We start from the raw sequence: 20,518 nt of genomic DNA, 5'->3' as shown, positions 1-20,518 counted from the left end.
ACTACCTAATTACAATACCCAAAGTACCCAAATCAAAGCACAGTACCGTACCCAAAAAGTACAAAGTACCCACAGCTGGTACAGTACCCAAAGTGCTCTGTGAAATGACATCACTTCCCCCAAGCTCAGTGGCTGGGTTTGTCTGAAGCAAAGTTTGGTTGTTGTGTGTGATGTTATATCTCCTCCATGAGCCTTATCCCATGTTAACAAATAGAATCCTGGAATTTGAAGATGACATCAACATCGACAGAGCTACATCTGATTACATCAACATTACCTACCTGTGCTCCATGACCTTGTTTAGCCTCACTCATTACAAACTTCACAGCCATGCATCCCAGCATGAGCAATGGCTCACTTGGCAATAGAAAACAGGTGAACCAAGCCTCCTGGGTCACCTGAGGAACATCTTTCATGTGATACCTCTTAACCCTGACACCGTCATAATGACTCTTCCACACACATCATTCCCATTTGCTCATTTGAAAAACTCTCCATTCAACATCAGCTGCTCCTCCAACACAGTCTGTAGGACAAGGAATGCAAAAATATTTTATTCAAAAGCAGGAAAAAAGTGAATAATAGAAAAGCCGACAAATTCACTAACTAACCTAACTCGGACTCCAAACATTGTCCGATAACGATTTTGCTTTTGCTTGAGCCAAACATTTAGAAAACACTAAACATTTAGTCAACCACTTTGAGCAAGCCGCTGCACCACCACCCCCACCACCGAGTTAAAATGGCGACGTGACGAGTTAAAATGGCGACGTGACGAGTTAAAATGGCGACGTGACGAGTTAAAATGGCGACGTGACGAGTTAAAATGGCGACGTGACGAGTTAAAATGGCGACGTGACGAGTTAAAATGGCGACGTGACGAGTTAAAATGGCGACGTGACGAGTTAAAATGGCGACGTGACGAGTTAAAATGGCGACGTGACGAGTTAAAATGGCGACGTGACGAGTGAACATGATAAGGAAACACCGTGGGGACGCTCCAAACGTTACAAAGGAGTCTTTTGCTTGGAGGAATAACAAAAGCAAATTTAAAATGTGCACTAAGTAACAAGCATAATTATCAATATGTAAATTCAAAAGTCGACAAAACCAGGGGCCGGTTAATTTCCACACGAGCACCTTTTCCCATAAGAACCGAGTACCGGAGTGAATCGCACAAAGCACATGAATCAATATTCATCGCCAAAGCCATATCGATCGGTGAAAGAAACCCCCGGAACAAATCCGCCATTTTGGTGTCGTGTTCATCATCACAAAATGTTACGTTTCTCACAGAGAAACCCGTGTACATTGTCGGCACAATGACAAATAAAATCAACCAAAAGGTGTCATCGTGGTTTGTGCAGTAATAATCATCTCTGAGTGTCTCAAACTGAACGTATAAAATGTCACAATCCAAAAGAGAACGTCCATGTACATAAAAATCACATGACGTGAAGCACGTGTGTTCAAACCGCAAAACTGTAATCACCACCAAAGGTGGATGGAGGTTATGTTTTCACCCCTATCTGTTTGTTTGTCCGTTTGTTTGTTTGTGAACAAAATATCTCAAAAAGTTGTGGACGCATTCGGACGAAATTTGGCAGAGGTGTAGCGTATATGACAGGAACGAAATGATTAGATTTTGGTGAAGATCCGGATCCGGCTACTAGAATTTTAAAAGTGATTCTTCACCATTGGGAGATAGGGCCAAAAACGATACATAGCAGGATATCTCAAAAAGTTGTAGATGGTTTTGGATGAAACTTGGTGGAGTGGTTGGGCGTGTGACAAAGACAAATGGATTCGATTTTGGTGAAGATTGGAATATGGATTCGGATATGAGGATTATTTAATTTTTTAGGTGATTCCTCACCATTGAGTGATGGGGCTAAAACCATCATTTATCAGGATATCTCAAAAAGTTATGGATGGATTTGGACGAAACTTGGTGGAGATGTTGTGTGTGTGTGACAAGGAAGAATCGATTTAATTTTGTGAAGATCTGGATACGGATCCGGCAAGTAGAATTTTTAAAGTGATTCTTCACCATTGGGAGATAGGGCCAAAAACGATACATAACAGGATATCTCAAAAAGTTGTGGACGGATTCGGACGAAATTTGACAGAGATGTGGCGTATGTGAGAAGGACGAAATGATTCGATTTTGGTGAAGATCTGGATCCGGATAGTATAATTTTTCAGGTGATTCTTCACTTTGAGAGATAGGGCCATAAACGATATATAGCAGGATATCCCAAAAAGTTGTGGACAGATTATTTTGATTAAATGTGATTCTGTATTGTGATATTCTGGTCTACTCTGGGATACAAAACGTAAACTGTTCAACTGCCGGAGGTATGTCTCTACTGAGTAACGTGCTAGTTTGGAATGTAAATACGGAGAGTACAAGTAACAGAGTAAAATAACTCAATTTTCCATGACTTTCCATTCATAGAAACAACAAAATGGCTCCTGGGGACATCATTTTACCATTGATGAACAACAAACATCATGATACCATCACGATAATCGACTATTTGGTCAAATCCACAGATTCAATGAACATGTGACACCTTCACACATAATCAAACTTCAACATCTCTGACATCGTCATCGAGTATTTTTTTCGGCTTCAGTGGAGGCTTTGGGACATTGTTTGACCGATTACTTGGCGCATTTTCATCAAGGTTTTCTCTCGAATGTGTGCGTCTTGGATTAGTTTCAGAGTATTTGTCTTGGTCATCAACAAGACTCTCCTGAGATCTAGTACGGCGTGGGTGGTCATCGTTGCTGTAACTCTCATCCCGACTGTCATAATCTTCCCGACCACGGTCATAATCTTCCCGACCACGGCCATAATTGTCCCGACCACGGCCATAATTGTCCCGACCACGGCCATAATCTTCCCGACCACGGTCATAATCTTCCCGACCACGGCCATAATCTTCCCGACCACGGCCATAATCTTCCCGACCACGGCCATAATCTTCCCGACCACGCCCATAATCTTCCCGACGACGATCGTCACCGGAGCTGTCATCTCGACCGTAGTTTTCCCGACGACGATCGTCATCATGGTAGTTGTCATCACGACGCCGATCATAATCATCACGACGACGATCAAAATCATCCCGACGACGATCATTGTTACGGTCGCCGTTATCACGATGTCTGTCATAACCATCAGTGTAACGATGGTCAGAACGCTCATCATAATGTTCATCCTTGTCTACATAATTGAGATTGCGGTCTTCATCATTTCCATCCCTGGGGTCAAAATCTTGATGGCCCGGTGGAATTGGACTTTTATCATCTCTCCTGTATTCCTCCCTTGAGGGTTGGGATAATGGAAAAGCAATGATGAAAAGGTCAGTGGTGTTAGATTTTAATGGCCGAGTTGTGATGTCTGATTCAGTGCAGGGCACTGATGCTATTGTACTTACGTCATCGAATAATTGTCGTCAATATTCTTTCGATTTCTTCTCCTCACACAACAGACGACCACAACAATGATGAGGATCAGCAGGAGTACCCCTCCTGCCATCGCGCCCATGTACAGCAAGGCGTTGCTTTTGGCTGGTGGGACAGGGCACGGTCACAGATAGAAAAAGTCTCAGTTCACAATGTCAGTCATATAATTGTCCCATAAGTAGGAATAATGGAACCGAACGGAATTTTATTACCGGTCTCAAAATCAAATCTCAATTAGTGTGAACAGCAAACTACAGAATGGTATCTGCATTTGGCTTGGTGTTCAACTTACATGCGGTTGTGTTTCACAGGTCGAGGTAGAGTTGTTTAAAGATATGGTTTAACCAATGTATTTTACCATTATCTGGAAAGAAAGAGCAAGCGAGAAGGACATATATATATGCTAGGAATGTGCGACAAATCGGAGATCAAGTCCCCCCAGGATTCCTTTTTTTGTATACAAGGTCAAGGCTCATGGAGTAGCTAGAACACCGAATGGATCAGGACACAACAGAACAAAAGGAACAGTAGAAAGAGGGGAGAAGACCAACAGCAGGGTTGAAGGATACAACAGAGGGAGACTCAGCCAAATGAGGGAAATGGGAAGGAAAGAGGGGTGGATAAATTGGATACACATGATCGATTTTGAGTAGGTGGTACACCACCCTCTCACGGAACCCCCCTTCCTTTTTCTAACCTCCAACATAACTTAACTTTCTTGCGAGCAATACATTTTCTCAACCAAATGTTGAGAGCTGTGTGTCTGCGAACCACCATTGGAAAGAAGGTCACGAGGCCTCTGACTTGCAATTTGATGTTTCCTCATCTACTCGTCGTCTCTCTACTCTTTTCCTGTTTGTTTATTCCCTTGCTTGTGCCCAACTCTGAGCCCATTGCATATTGCCTTTTTAAACTCAGTCACCTCACTCTTCCATGAGGCTCCATCATGTATAAAGAATAAAAAGGGCGATTTTGGTCCCAGGAACAGACAGACACAACTCAGGTGATTCATCAAAGGTATTGTCGTGTGGCCGCCTTTGATGAAAATCAGGCGGTCACGGATGCCGATCGCGAAGGCCTTAGCTCTCGAGGCGAAAACTCAATGGCGGACTCGAAGATAGACAGCTGTACAAAATTGCGCGGGGTGGAGGGGTGGCGCAAGACCCCTGCAGTCTTACCTGTTCTCGGGGCGTCTCCAATGGTGCTGCAAATTAAATAAATCACACGGAAAACTGCATTCAAGTATATACAGAAAATAATACAAGGATTTATTAACGGTTCCGAGAACAAAGAAATGCCGCGCTATGATGCTCTAAACCCCCTATATGGAGTACTCCCACTCGACAGACTTATTAAACAAACAACAGGGCAGATGACGAAATGAACAAAGCGGGTGTGTGTGTGGTGTGTTCTTAGCTTTGCTCGCTTGGGAGCGTGGCGTGGAGATAGTGCAGGCCTCGGACAGCTAGGCCTCGACATGTGGGTGGGAAGGGGGTCTCCCCGACGCGATTCACTCGCCGGCCCCGGTCCTCTCGCACCGCGACTCTCGAACGCTCACTCCGTCCGGAGGACCATGGTTCCAGCCGCTGTCGTCTCTGCTCGGCGCTCTGGTAATGGTGGGTGGTTGGCGATGGTACGCGCGAGGCCACGAACGCGGCCACCATCGCGGCCACTAACGGGGCCACCAACGGGGCGAACCTCGGCACAACAGCCGTCCATGCAAGCACGCGATCCGATCGCAGGGTAGATGGGAGAGAACGAAGGAAGGAAGGAACGAGAGGGAAATGTCCAGCGCACTAAATCGCTTCTGAATTCTCTGTGCTCCCCAAAATGGCATCTGCTCTGCCTCATGTCCAACTCCGAACTCTTCTTCTTCTCCTTCGCATCGTCACTTCCCTCACGTCACCATCCCGCCCTCTCGTGACGTCCATCGGTCCGCCTTCCCCCATGACGTCAAAAGATATGCCCCCTTTTCATCGTGTCTCGGCAGGGCGTGTCTCAGCCTGCCCGTTTTGGTGGGTGTTGTTTTATTGATGTGAAAGGGAAGGGAATTAATTAATGTGGGTGTGCTCGGGGCATGAATTCCTACTGTCCAGGTGCGGTGCCAAAAGGGACATTGGATTGACCACAGAGGTGGGAAAACACACAAAGTTACCCTTATCGCCATGACTACTTAGCACTTCCTGTCCTCGTACAGGAAACACATACACAATTATCCCGACATACGCCTACACATACTAACTTAAAGGTACATAGTGGGTTCTAGCTATCGCGACATCCCGGGGCATTCGACCTACACAGATCTACCTACATCTAGGTATTCATCTAACCCCCCTGACATAACAGTATTTAGCCAAACACAAAGAGAGGCACACAACGAACAAAACTGACGATGTTCAACATAAAACATCCTTATGTACATGACTCACGGTAAGAGACGGTCAATTGATAGTCGGATGACAGCTCGCCCATCTTGTTTTTGGATGTACACTGGTAGATTCCATTGTGACTTTGAAGGGACAGGTTCTTCATCGTAAGAGTCCCAGCATCGGCGTCTGAGGAACAAAGGGAATTGCTCAATAAAACCGTGTGTTGAGAATAGTGTGTGCACACACCAGAAGGGAATTACTCAATAAAACCACATGTTGAGAAGGGTGTGTGCACACACCAGAAGGGAATTACTAAAAAAAAAACACGTGTTGAGAAGGGTGTGTGCACACACCAGAAGGGAATTACTCAATAAAACCACGTCTTGAGAAGGGTGTGCACACACCAGACGGGAATTACTCAAAAAAACCACGTGTTGAGAAGGGTGTGTGCACACACCAGAAGGGAATTACTCAATAAAACCACGTCTTGAGAAGGGTGTGTGCACACACCAGACGGGAATTACTCAAAAAAACCACGTGTTGAGAAGGGTGTGTGCACACCAGTGATGTCAATAAGTCACTTGAGTTAAGTCTCAGGTAACTCGCAGGTGCCTAGGGTCAAGTGTCAAGTCACCGTGACCGTCGTATTACTTCAACTGTCACGTGCCACATTTACTTGTAAACCAAATGGAGTTCCAGCTCTCACTGAGTTAAGACAGGTGGATTCATTATTATAGTGTACTAGCAGAAGTACCCGGCGTTGCCGGGCTGGGGGGGGGGGGGGGGATTGGGGGGGGGGGGTGGCAGGAGAGGAAGGGGGTTCATATATATGCTGGTGGGTGAATGTGGCTCACGCCTCTGAGTTAAGTATGATGCCGATCAGGAAGAAGAAGCCGTACTTCCAAATGCGTACACTTCCGGAATTGTTCGATTTATTTGTATTCAAATGCCTGGTGTTTGTTTTGTATTTGTTTATGCGAATGTGTACTTGTATATAACTGTCATTAATTTTGAAAAGCTTAGGCACTGTCGAGCATTTTTTTTTTTTTTAACTCCAAAAAACCTTTTTTTTTTCAATTTTGTTTTTGGCCTAAAACACTCCCAGGCACCCACTGATGAACCTCTGAAAGTTTGACTAAGATCCGTTCAGCCATCTCTGAGAAAAATGGCGACACACAGACCAACATCTCTCTTATATAGTAGATTGTCGCGTGACTGCTTTCAGTTAACACCGGGAGAGTCACGAAAGGCAATCGAGCATTACTCCGAGGCGATGATCAAACAGCGGATTTTATTATATGCGGGAGGAAGAAAGAGAAGGGGGAGGGATTAAGGGTCTTACCTGCCGCGATCGCCGGCAGTTCCCGAATCTGCGAAAAATAAACTCAAACATAAACGGGGTTAAATGTACAAAAAGAAACAGGTTTATTAAAACGGATGCCGATCCTAAGAAAACGCGACGGTAAACTAAATGTCTAAATGGGACGTCCCCCACACCAGACTTGAACACAGACGAAGGGAAAGATAATGAAAGTAAAATAACAGTGTGTTTTATCGTGGCACTTAGCTCAACTTGGCCATGCGTCTCGCCTGAATTCTTCCAGGCCCCGGCGGCGCGCAGTCTCGACGCAGCTCTGGTGTTGGCGGGAAACCGCTCGTCGTTTGACGCGCAAAGCCAGACCTCGCTGCACGGTCTGCTCACTCCCGGCCCGGTGCGTGAAGCGAAGGAGCAGGCGTGCGATTCGCTCTTCCAGCCACGCCTGTCTTCGTCGTCCATTCGCGTCAATCTGGCCGCGATTAAGCCTTCCCCATGAACAAAGGACCACCATCAGAGCAAAGAGCCAAAAGTAGAACCAAGAGGCGAGGTGCGGAGCAAGAGGAAGGCGTGAGGGGCAAGAAGAAGAGCGTGAGGGGCAAGAAGAAGAGCGTGAGGGCAAGAAGAAGAGAGAAAATGTTGGTCCGAGTCTTCTTTTATTGATCGTCTCATGACGTCATCTGTGCCTCTCTACCAATGCCTGCAGGTCACCGCTACATTGGCCAGCTCTCCACCAATCCACACGCAATCTGCTCTCGTGATGCAGTCCTATCGGCAGTGCTCAGAACTGGCTTCCGGTTGGTTTTTATTGTTATTCATGCAATTTAATGGGCACTTCCTGCGCTAGTGTCCATGGTGCGATGCCAAAAGAGTTAAGGATAAATCACAAAGGGAACGACAAACAGAGAATTACTTAACCTAATCCCTGAGCTAAATAACATGCCCCGCCCCCTCGTGACGGGGACAAATATACAACTTCATCTGACATCCGGGCTAAACAGGTTCTCTACTTATTACATGGTGGTGGTTATTCTTCTTCACGACAGTCGGAGCATGCTACCTGCACAAATCTACCTGGTCTAAAGTATCCTTACCCCCACAAACGTAACAGTATGTTCTGAAAAGATGTTTAACTCAAGTTTTTATTTGTCAACTTCATACAGCGGAAAGGTTTTGCTTTGTTCCCAGTAAAAATAAATAGGTGGGAGGAGGGAGGTTTTCCTTCTGACTCGCAAAGGTACCCAGTGTTGCCAGGCAACACAGGGTTACTCCTCCCACCCCTACCTCTCTCTCTCTCTCCCCCTTCCCCTCTTCCCTCTTCCCCTCTCTCTCACTCCCTCTTCCCCTCCTCTCTCTCTCCCTCTCCCCCTCCCCTCTCTCCTTCCCTCTTCCTCTCGTCTCTCTCCCTCTTCTCTCTCTCCTCTCTCTCTCTCCCTCTCTCCCTCTTCCCCTCCTCTCTCTGCCTCTTCCCTCTCCCTCTTCCACTCCTCTCCTCTCTCTCCCTCTTCCCCTCCTCTTCTCTCTCTCCCTCTTCCCCTTCCTCTCCTCTTCTCTCTCTCCCGCTTCCCCTTCCTCTCCTCTCCTCTCTCTCCTTCTTCCCCTCCTCTCCTCTCTCTCCCTCTTCAACTCCTCTCTCTCCCTCTTCAACTCCTCTCTCTCCCTCTTCAACTCCTCTCTCTCCCTCTTCAACTCCTCTCTCTCTCTCCCTTCCCCTCCTCTCTCTCCCTCTTCCCCTTTTCTCTCTCTCCCTCTTCCCCTCCTCCCTACCCCTCCCCATCCTCATGCTCCTCCCTCCTCTATCGCCATTCTCCCCTTCACTCTCCCAACCGTCTCCCTCCCACCTCTCTAGGTATTCCCGTCAGTCCGGAGGGAGGGATGAGGGAGAGTTAGGGGTGGGAGGAATAACCCTATGTTGCCTGGCAACGCTGGGTACCTTCGCCAGTCATGAATAAATGAAAACTACACAAGTGCAGCGTGTAAGACAGCCTGGTGCTCGGCCGTCAGCACAGCATGCGAGGACGGAATGGGTAAGGAGATTTTAATAATTTACCTGTATATTTATTATGTACGTTAAAATTAAGCGTATAACGTATTAACTGCAATTGTCTGTTAAGGACATGTGCTTTTTTGTTTTCCTTTTAAAAAGACAAGTTATGATATAATTTACCATTAGTGACAATGTTTAAATTAGAACGGCACTCAGTCGAGAGCATACCTTCGCCAGGTGAACAGTTTACGTTTTGTATCCTAGAGTAGACCAGAAAAATCACAATACAGAATCACATTTAATCAAAATCATCCGTCCACAACTTTTTGAGATATCCTGCTATGTATCGTTTATGGCTCCATCTCCCAATGGTGAAGAATCACATAAAAAAAAAAAAATTCTCATATCCGAATCCATATTCAGATCTTCACCAAAATGTAATCATTTCTGCCTTGTCAAACACCCAACCGGTCCACCGAGTTTCGTCCAAATCTATCCATAACTTTTTGAGATATCCCGCAATGTATAGTTTTTGGCCCTATCTCCCAATGGTGAAGAATCACTTAATTTTTGTTCACACAACTTTTGGAGATATCTTGTTCACAAACGGAGACAGACAGGGGCGAAATCATAACCTCCATACACCTTTTGTGGTGGAGCCGTGGAGGTAATAATCCATGTCACCTGACATATTTCAATGATTACAAAATATTTTTATTGCGTCAGGATATGCACAGGGTTACCAAATCAGGGGACAATTCTTGATGACTCGGTGCACCGAGTTACCAATCAGGAGACAATTTTTGATGACTCGGTGCATGGGGTTACCAAATCAGGGGACAATTCTTGATGACTCGTTGCATGGGGTTACCAAATCAGGGGACAATTCTTGATGACTCGGTGCACCGAGTTACCAATCAGGAGACAATTTTTGATGACTCGGTGCATGGGGTTACCAAATCAGGGGACAATTCTTGATGACTCGGTGCATGGGGTTACCAAATCAGGGGACAATTCTTGATGACTCGGTGCATGGGGTTACCAGATCAGGGGACAATTCTTGATGACTCGGTGCATGGGGTTACCAAATCAGGGGACAATTCTTGATGACTCGGTGCATGGGGTTACCAAATCAGGGGACAATTCTTGATGACTCGGTGCACGGGGTTACCAGATCAGGGGACAATTCTTGATGACTCGGTGCACGGGGTTACCAGATCAGGGGACAATTCTTGATGACTCGGTGCACGGGGTTACCAGATCAGGGGACAATTCTTCATGACTCGGTGCATGGGGTTACCAGATCAGGGGACAATTCTTCATGACTCGGTGCACGGAGTTACCAATCAGGGGACAATTCTTGATGACTGGTGCACAGAGTTACCAATGAGATGACAATTTTTGATGACTCGGTGCATGGGGTTACCAAATCAGGGGACAATTCTTGATGAGTGGTGCACGGAGTTACCAATGAGGAGACAATTTTTGATGACTCGGTGCATGGGGTTACCAATCAGGGGACAATTCTTGATGACTGGTGCACGGATTTACCAATGAGGAGACAATTCCTGATGACTCGGTGCACCGAGTTACCAATCAGGAGACAATTTTTGATGACTCAGTGCATGGGGTTACCAAATCAGGGGACAATTCTTGATGACTCGGTGCACGGGGTTACCAAATCAGGGGACAATTCTTGATGACTCGGTGCACCGAGTTACCAATCAGGAGACAATTTTTGATGACTCTGTGCATGGGGTTACCAAATCAGGGGACAATTCTTGATGACTCGTTGCACGGGTTACCAAATCAGGGGACAATTCTTGATGACTCGGTGCACCGAGTTACCAATCAGGAGACAATTTTTGATGACTCGGTGCATGGGGTTACCAAATCAGTGGACAATTCTTGATGACTCGGTGCATGGCGTTACCAAAAATCGTAGCTCGCGAGATCTCGGAGACGGTGGGAGGGATTTTCGAAGCTCCACACGGTCTCCACGTTTTTCGAAGTTAAGTCTGTTCACAATTGTATTTTGTCGAAACTGTATTTATCTTTCGGTGTGTGAAGTTATTGTGTGCAACTTTGGTTGTTTCTCGGTGTTTATCTTTCATAAATTGATCGTCTGTTTGCCGTGTCGTGTCTTGAGGCCTTGTACAGTGTGCACTGTACAACCTTGAGGCTTTGTTTTTCTCTCAGCGGTCCGTCGTTTGTGATCCAATAACTTTCGTTCTCTGTATTCCCAGGTTTTTCACCCATAGCCTACTTCCTTGTGTAAATCTCAACTCAAAAAAAAAAAAAAAAAAAAAAAAAAAAAAAAAAAACATTTCCTTCTCTGTTCTCATTCGTTTATTCATTCTTATTCGTTCGTTCGTTCTTCGACCACGTGTTTCTCCCCCATTTCCCCAGATAGTTTTCACTCATTAACCTTCAATGTTTACACTTTCCCCTCAAGTTATGTATTCCGTCATATTTTATAACACCTTTTTCTTCTTCTTCTTTAAAAGGCTGCTTTCGACTTGCTCACCAAATCAATTCATCCCAAAAAAAATATCCATCTCCTATAGTGCCTTTTTTCTACATTCCCTAAACTCTCCTGCACTCCATCCTCCATCCAGCGTCCTTAAACGTATTTTTAACTCGAAGGTCACAAGAAACTCATTTTGCAATAAATGTTCGTTTCCCATAAATCGTACACTTTCAAAAATCCAATCTCACCCCTCCCCTCCAAATCTTCCCCATAACCCCTCCCCTCCAAATCTTCCCCATCACCCCTCCCCTCCAAATCTTCCCCATCACCCATCCCTTTCAAATCTCCCCCCTTGCCCCCTCCCTCCTAAACTACCCCCTCACCCCTCCCCGCCAAGACGCCCCCTCGCCCCTCCCCTCCTAGACTCCTGCCTCACCCCTCCCCTCCAAATCTCCCCCATATCCCATCCCTTTCAAATCCCTCCCCTTGTCCCTTCCCTCCCAAACTCCCCCCTCACCCCTCCCCTTCAAATCTCCCCACCCTCATTGCTTCTCAATTTCCCCCCTCTCACTCCCCCTCCTCAAAGCGTCCTCCCCGCTTCTTCCCCCTTCAAACTCTCACCTCCATCTCCCCCAACCTTCTGCCTCGCTCTTCCCCCTCCTCAAATAACACCTCATTGTGGCTCACCCAATCACCATCAAACCTTTTGTCCGCCCCATCCTTCCCTTTCTCCGAGCTATTCTGAAATCTCTGACACACCTTCAACAGCTCTCCCTATCTCTTCCACCTCTTCCACATCTTACCCTACCCCTCCTCCCCCCTGTTCTGTATCTGATGCTCCCCCTTCCTCTTCATTAACGGTATGGACCTCAAACATCCGGGGCCTTCGTTCAAACTTAACTGATCTCTCCATACAGGTTGCTTCTGTCAAACCAGACGTGATCTGCTTAACAGAAACTTTCCTCCTTTATGATGTCTCTGATTCCATAGTATCTCTCCTGGGCTACTCCCTCCTCCGGTATGATAGACCTGAGCCTCGTCCTGGAGGCGGGGTTGCTATCTTTATCAAAAACTCTCTTCCTCACTCGCCCTGCACTGCACTCTCTCCACCTCACCCCCAGGAATACCTCTGGCTACGGCTTCCCCTTCGCTCCCACCTCTTGTTCATATGTGTGTTGTACCGTCCACCAAACAGTGATGACTCCATCTACATCTCGCTGTCTGATGATATGGACCAACTTCTATCTACTCATCCCAACTCTCTCTTCCTCATATGTGGTGATTTCAATTGTCACCATGCCAGTTGGCTGGGTGTGGGTACCTCTCTCACCAGCCATGGCTCTTCAGCAAAGGACTTCTGCGACTCACTGGGACTGACACAATCTGTCAATTTCCCGACCCGGATCTCAGTCAACGGAACATCTTCTCTTCTGGACTTGGTTATGACTAACTTCCCTGAAAATGTCTGCTGCTCTTCTTCTGCTCCGATCGGATCATCTGATCATGTCCTTGTTAAAGTGGACATCTCTCTGACCATCCTCAGGGAGCCTGCTCAGCGTCGACGAGTCTGGCATTTCACTCAGGCCAACTGGCACGGTCTTCAAGCAGCCATCAATCATCTGGACTGGTCTCCCATCTCTACCACCTCTGACATCAACTCATCCTGGGAATTCTTCCAAAGTAAATTGCTCTCTCTCATGCACAGAATTATCCCATCTCGTCTTCAGTTGTCATACCCTTCCTCCCGTCCATGGTACACGGAATCTTGTGGTGAGGCTGTTGCCCAGAAACAACTTGCCTTCGTCTCCTGGAAAGCAAATCCAATGGAAGGAAATCTCATTTCCTTTCACAAAGCCCGAAACAAGTGTGTGTCCACCCTCAGGAGAGCCAGGAAACAATATCTCTCCGTTCTCAAGACCGAACTCTCTTATCTGTCTCCCTCTTCCAAATCCTGGTGGCGTCTGGTCAAATCCGTTTCTGGTGTTTGTTCCCCCTCCATCCCCTCCCTTACCTCAAACGGCTACACAGCTGACTCCGCACGTGAAAAAGCTGAATGCCTCAAACTCTGTGTTTGCCTCTAAATCTTGTGTCCCAAACCCATCCCTCTCTGTACCCACCATACCCAGTCGTACCCTGCTGCTCCTGGACTCCGTGTCCTTTCCTCCTGACAAGGTGGAAAAGTTTCTGTCAACCCTCGACTCTGATTCTGATTCTGCAACTGGACCCGACGGCATCAGCCCACGGGTCCTAAAATCCTGCTCTGCTGCTCTATCTCACCCTCTCTCTGTTCTCTTCACCCTCTCTTTTGCTCAAGGTCAACTGCCATCTGCTTGGAAATCAGCCAACATCACCGCTTTGCACAAAAAAGGTGCAAAAACAGATCCTAGCAACTACAGACCAATCAGCCTTCTCCCAATTATCAGCAAAGTCATGGAATCCATCATTGCTTCGGATATGAAATCTTTCCTCTTCTCCAATGGCTTGATCTCTGATCATCAATTTGGTTTCAGACCAGGTCACTCTACTCTGGACATGCTGCTTCTGCTGTCTCAACAATGGATGGAGGTCCTCAATGCCAAACAGGAAATTAGAGCTGTCTCCCTCGACATATCACGTGCCTTCGACACGGTCTGGCACCCCGCTCTGCTCACCAAACTCTCCTCCTTTGGTATCCATGGAAATCTCCATGCATGGCTGGCGGACTTCCTCTCTAGTCGTCGTCAACGTGTGGCCCTGAATGGGTTTCTCTCATCTCCTCTTCCTGTTCAGGCTGGAGTTCCCCAAGGCAGTGTTCTGGGCCCCGTGCTTTTTCTGGTCTTCATCAATGATCTCTCTGACTCTCTCGAAAATCCTCTCTATCTCTTTGCTGATGACTCCACTCTCTGCCGCTCCATTCCTCTTCCCTCAGATCGGCAGTCTGCTGCCTCCTCACTCTCTGAAGACCTGGACAAAATCACAGACTGGTCAAACAAGTGGAACATGTCTTTCAATCCTGACAAATCTCACACTCTTACTATGTCTCTCCGAAAAGATCGACTGGACAACCCTCCCATCTACTTTCTCAACAATCCTCTCCAAGAAGTTCTGTCGCTCAAGATTTTGGGTCTCACTATCTGCCATGATCTTTCTTGGGAAAACCACATTTCCAAGCTGGCCTCCAAAGCCAGTCGCCGACTGGGCATCCTCCGTCGTGCGAAGTCCTTCCTCGGCACACCTGAGCTCCTCACCACATACAAGGCTTTCATCCGCAGCTCAATGGAATACTGTTCTCCCCTATGGGCCGGTGCTCCTGCCTCACACCTAGCTCGGCTTCACGCTGTTGAAACCAAAGCTTTCAGAATTATTGGAATCTCCCGCGATGAAGCTATCTCTGAGGGCCTTTCACTCACTCACCGCAGGCAGGTAGGTGGTCTTTCTGTCTTCTACCGACTCCTCTCCGGCCTTGCACCCCCAGCTCTCTCTGTGCTCTGTCCCCCAAATATTCCTACAGGTCGCACAAGATCTGCCAGCAACCCTCTGATGGTTAAACTGCCGAAATCTCGGCTCTCTGCTCACCTTCACTCTTTCATTCCTCTTTTCTCCCGCCTCTGGAACAAACTCCCTCACTCCCTTCAATCCCACTCCTCCCTCCAGGTCTTTAAAACAGCTGTTCACCACCATCTCTTATCTTCCCCCATCCAAAACCTTGATCTTTTCTACCCCCGCTAATTCACCCCAGATCCACCTTGTTTGAAATTCCAACTTCTTTCCTGGAAGTCCTGGCAGTGTCCATATGTTTTATACCTCTCCCACCGCCCCCTTCCCATGCCCCCCCCCCCCCAAAGCCCTCGCCCTCTCTCAGATCTCTCGATGTCTCCATGTCTCTCGGTCCCTGCTCTCAAATGTTGTGTTTGTGTCCTTCCCCCTCTCTCCCCATCTTGTCTACCGCTCCCGATGTTATATGTTTTATGTGTCGGTTTGTCTTTCTGTGTGATTAATGTTCGCTCTTTCACGAGCCTCGATCTTGTATACAAAAAAAAATAAAAAATAAATCAGGGAACAATTCTTGATGACTCGGTGCATGGGGTTACCAGATCAGGGGACAATTCTTGATGACTCGGTGCATGGGGTTACCAAATCAGGGGACAATTCTTGATGACTCGGTGCATGGGGTTACCAAATCAGGGGACAATTCTTGATGACTCGGTGCATGGGGTTACCAGATCAGGGGACAATTCTTGATGACTCGGTGCACGGGGTTACCAGATCAGGGGACAATTCTTGATGACTCGGTGCACGGGGTTACCAGATCATGGGGACAATTCTTCATGACTCGGTGCATGGGGTTACCAGATCAGGGGACAATTCTTGATGACTCGGTGCACGGAGTTACCAATCAGGGGACAATTCTTGATGACTGGTGCACAGAGTTACCAATGAGGAGACAATTTTTGATGACTCGGTGCATGGGGGTTTTTTTTTTTTTTTTTTTTTTTTTTTTTGGTATACAATATCGAGGCTCGTGAAAGAGCGAACATTAATCACACAGAAAGACAAACAGACGCACAAAACAAATAACATCGGGAGCGGTGGGGAGAGAGGGGGAAGGACACAAACACAACATTTGAGAGCAGGGACCGAGAGACATGGAGACATCGAGAGAACTGTGGGAGGGAGAGGGCTTTGGGGGGGAGGCATGGGAAGGGGGGGGGGGGGGGTGGGAGAGGTATAAAACATATGGACACTGCCAAGACTTCCAGGAAAGAAGTTGGACACTTGGGGTTACCAAATCAGGGGACAATTCTTGATGACTGGTGCACGGAGTTACCAATGAGGAGACAATTTTTGATGACTCAGTGCATGGGGTTACCAATCAGGGGACAATTCTTGATGATTGGTGCACGGATTTACCAATGAGGAGACAATTTTTGATGACTCGGTGCATGGGGTTACCAATCAGGGGACAATTCTTGATGACTCGGTGCATGGAGTTACCAATCAGGGGACAATTCTTGATGACTGGTGCACGGAGTTACCAATCAGGGGACAATTTTTGATGACTTGGTGCATGGGGTTACCAATGAGGGGACAATTCTTGATGACTCAGTGCACGGAGTTACCAATCAGGGGACAATTCTTGATGACTGGTGCATGGAGTTACCAATCGGGGGACAATTTTTGATGACTTGGTGCATGGGGTTACCAATGAGGGGACAATTCTTGATGACTCGGTGCACGGAGTTACCAATCAGGGGACAATTCTTGATGACTCGGTGCACGGAGTTACCAATCAGGGGACAATTCTTGATGACTCGGTGCATGGGGTTACCAATGAGGGGGCAATTAGACTTGGTGCATAGGGTTACCAATCAGGTGACAATTCTTGATGACGTGGTGCACAGGGTTACCAATCAGGGGACAATTATTGATGACTCGGTGCACGGAGTTACCAATCAGGGGCCAAGTTTATCAGTCTCGGTACAAATGTTCATGGTTTGAACAAAGTTGTTTTCCATGTTGGTAAGATTGGTGCTTCCGCTTAGACATGGTGTACTGTCTGGAGAGTGGACAATCCCTTTAACCTTTGTGGAGATCGGTACGTGACCTGGCGGCCCGAGTGCTGCGCATGTACACGTACATGGTATATGTCACCATTGACCGAACCATGCACGCCCATGACTGAAAATCATTTAACTTTTGTTTTAAACCCCGTTTTAATTTCCATGTTGGTTTCACTGTTTTATTTTCCGAACATTGTGAACAAGTCATTATAAACTCGAGTCCAAAATTCCGAGTTGCAACTAAAGTTCGTCAAGTCCGAGTCAAATTGCAATATTTTACGACCCAAGTCGCCGAACTCTGGCACAGACAACCAAACATACAAACCTGAAACAACTTTTGGTGGCATTGCAACCTCTTTGTCCGGTTCTTCCAACCGCTTCCAAAAATATTGCGGTTTAGGAGCTCCCTCGTCAGATTTGCAGGTCAGAACAATGTCACCACCCAGCTCAGGAGCACCTGAAGTGGAGATTTTGGGGAGGGAGGGAGGGACTGGGAACAGCAAAAGGGGAGGGGCGGGGGGGGCGGGGTTAAAGAGGATAATTCTGCAGATGTTTATTGGAAAATTATGTAGATATAATAAAAACATGATGTAACAGTGTAACACAGCTCAAGCTGAGTCATGCACGCAAACGTACCAGACCTCACTGTACTAGGCCATGTTACACAGCTCAAGCTGAGTCATGCACGCAAACGTACCAGACCTCACTGTACTAGGCCGTGTTACACAGCAAGAGTTGAGTCCTACATACAAACGTACCAGACCTCACTGTACTAGGCCGTGTTACACAGCAAGAGTTGAGTCGTACATACAAACGTACCAGACCTCACTGTACACGGCCATGTTACACAGCTCAAGCTGAGTCATACATACAAACGTACCAGACCTCACTGTACACGGCCATGTTACACAGCTCAAGCTGAGTCATACATACAAACGTACCAGACCTCACTGTACTAGGCCGTGTTACACAGCAAGAGTTGAGTCGTACATACAAACGTACCAGACCTCACTGTACTAGGCCATGTTACACAGCAAGAGTTGAGTCATGCACGCAAACGTACCAGACCTCACTGTACTAGGCCATGTTACACAGCAAGAGTTGAATCGTACATGCAAACGTACCAGACCTCACTGTACTAGGCCATGTTACACAGCAAGAGTCGAGTCGTACATACAAACGTACCAGACCTCACTGTACTAGGCCATGTTACACAGCAAGAGTTGAGTCATGCACGCAAACGTACCAGACCTCACTGTACTAGGCCATGTTACACAGCAAGACTTGAGTCGTACATACAAACGTACCAGACCTCACTGTACTAGGCCATGTTACACAGCAAGAGTTGAGTCATACATGCAAACGTACCAGACCTCACTGTACTAGGCCATGTTACACAGCAAGAGTCGAGTCATACATGCAAACGTACCAGACCTCACTGTACTAGGCCATGTTACACAGCAAGAGTTGAGTCGTACATACAAACGTACCAGACCTCACTGTACTAGGCCATGTTACAGAGCTCGAGTTGAGTCATGCACGCAAACGTACCAGACCTCACTGTACTAGGCCATGTTACACAGCAAGAGTCGAGTCATACATGCAAACGTACCAGACCTCACTGTACTAGGCCATGTTACACAGCAAGAGTTGAGTCATACATACAAACGTACCAGACCTCACTGTACTAGGCCATGTTACACAGCAAGAGTTGAGTCATACATGCAAACGTACCAGACCTCACTGTACTAGGCCATGTTACACAGCAAGAGTCGAGTCATACATGCAAACGTACCAGACCTCACTGTACTAGGCCATGTTACACAGCAAGAGTTGAGTCATACATACAAACGTACCAGACCTCACTGTACTAGGCCATGTTACAGAGCTCGAGTTGAGTCATACATGCAAACGTACCAGACCTCACTGTACTAGGCCATGTTACACAGCAAGAGTCGAGTCATATTGTAGCGGTTACCGCTGGATGCACACAATCGCCTTGCACCGGCCAGAACACGGCCAGACGCGCCTCTCCCGGGCATGCCCGGACTCACTGTTCACGGGCACGCCCGAACCTCCCGGGCACGCCCGGTCTCGTCAATTCTTTCGACTCGCGTTGGAGCGCAGCTCCTTCACTGGTGACCTACCGACATGGACACGGCAATGACTTAAACTGCCTACCTTCTGGGAGGCTCACGCGGCTGTTTGGTTCGCCCAGGCGGACTCCCAGTTCGCCCTGCGAGGCATCACCGCGGATGACACCCGCTTCCACCACGTCGTGGCAGCGCTCGGTTCCGCCACCGTGGCCCGCGCCCTGAGCCTCCTCAAGCACCCGCCGGCTGCCGACAAGTATGACGCGCTGAAGACGCTCCTCCTCGACGCTTTCGCCCTCTCACCGGCGGCACGCGCACGGCGCCTGCTCGACCTGCCCGAGCTCGGCGACACGCGCCCGTCCGAGCACATGGACTATATGCTCTCGTTGCTCGGTGAGCACTCTCCGGATTTTCTGTTCCGCGAGTTGTTCCTTCGCCAGCTGCCTCACCCGGTACGCCTCGCCCTGGCTGGCACGTCGATCACCGATCCCCGCGCCCTCGCCAGGGAAGCCGATAAGATCTCCTCGGCGGGCCAACACATCGGCGCGGCTACCTGGAGCCTGCCGCCGTCCGAGGCGACGCCCACGACACCCGAGCGCCCTGCGCGGTTGGAGGCCGAACTGCCGGTGAAACTGGCGGCCGCCACGCCGCACCGGCCACCGACCGCTTCCGACACGACGGCCGGGGCCTCCACCTGACCAGGCGTGGTGTTATTACCACGCCAGGTTCGGACACAAGGCTCGGACGTGCCGACCCCCGTGCACTTTCGGCAAGTCGGGAAACGGCCGGGCCGGCGTTCATTCCCAGCCATGAGCGCCGGCCACTCGGGCAACTTGCTTTTTATTCGGGACAAAGCGTCCGGGCGGCGTTTCCTTTGTGACACCGGCGCCCAACTGAGCGTCATACCCGCCTCCGAGCAGGACAGGCGGGACGCCGTTTGCGGCCCCTCTTTGGTCGCTGCTAATGGCTCGGCCATACGCACTTTCGGCCCGCGCAACGTCACCCTCTGCTTCGGCAGCCAGCGCTTTCAGTGGACCTTTGTGACCGCCTGCGTCCCCATGGCTTTGCTGGGCGCCGACTTTCTCTGCGCGCACGGGCTGCTGGTCGACGTCAAACGTCGTCGCCTTGTCAACGCCGAGACCTTCAGCTCCCTGGTGTGCACGATGAGCAGCTCCGCGCCGACCGAACTGGCGTGCGCCCTCCCGACGGCGAACGAGTTCGCTCGCCTGCTCGCGGAATTCCCGGCCCTCACACGGCCGACGTTTTCGGC

General features: G+C 48.4%; 1 protein-coding gene across 1 annotated transcript in view; it reads right to left on the bottom strand.

The window, feature by feature from the left end:
* Nucleotides 1-535: 535 nt before the first annotated feature.
* LOC137439982 (uncharacterized) overlaps nucleotides 536-20,518 on the bottom strand; it is a 67,837-nt gene continuing 47,854 nt past the window's right edge. Inside the window, exons 4-7 of the mRNA XM_068136306.2 lie at nucleotides 17,481-17,645; nucleotides 5,904-6,029; nucleotides 3,447-3,579; nucleotides 536-3,333 (exon numbers count right to left, since the gene is read on the bottom strand). Coding sequence (XP_067992407.2) covers nucleotides 2,589-3,333; nucleotides 3,447-3,579; nucleotides 5,904-6,029; nucleotides 17,481-17,645 — 1,169 coding nt within the window. The 3' untranslated portion in view covers nucleotides 536-2,588. The remainder of the gene's footprint in view (nucleotides 3,334-3,446; nucleotides 3,580-5,903; nucleotides 6,030-17,480; nucleotides 17,646-20,518) is intronic.

Source organism: Myxine glutinosa, chromosome 14 (genome assembly GCF_964187855.1).
Source record: "Myxine glutinosa chromosome 14, kmMyxGlut1.1, whole genome shotgun sequence".
Taxonomy (NCBI): Eukaryota; Metazoa; Chordata; class Myxini; order Myxiniformes; family Myxinidae; genus Myxine; species Myxine glutinosa.
Note: the sequence above shows the minus strand (reverse complement) of the source record. Positions and strands in the feature narration are given on the sequence as shown.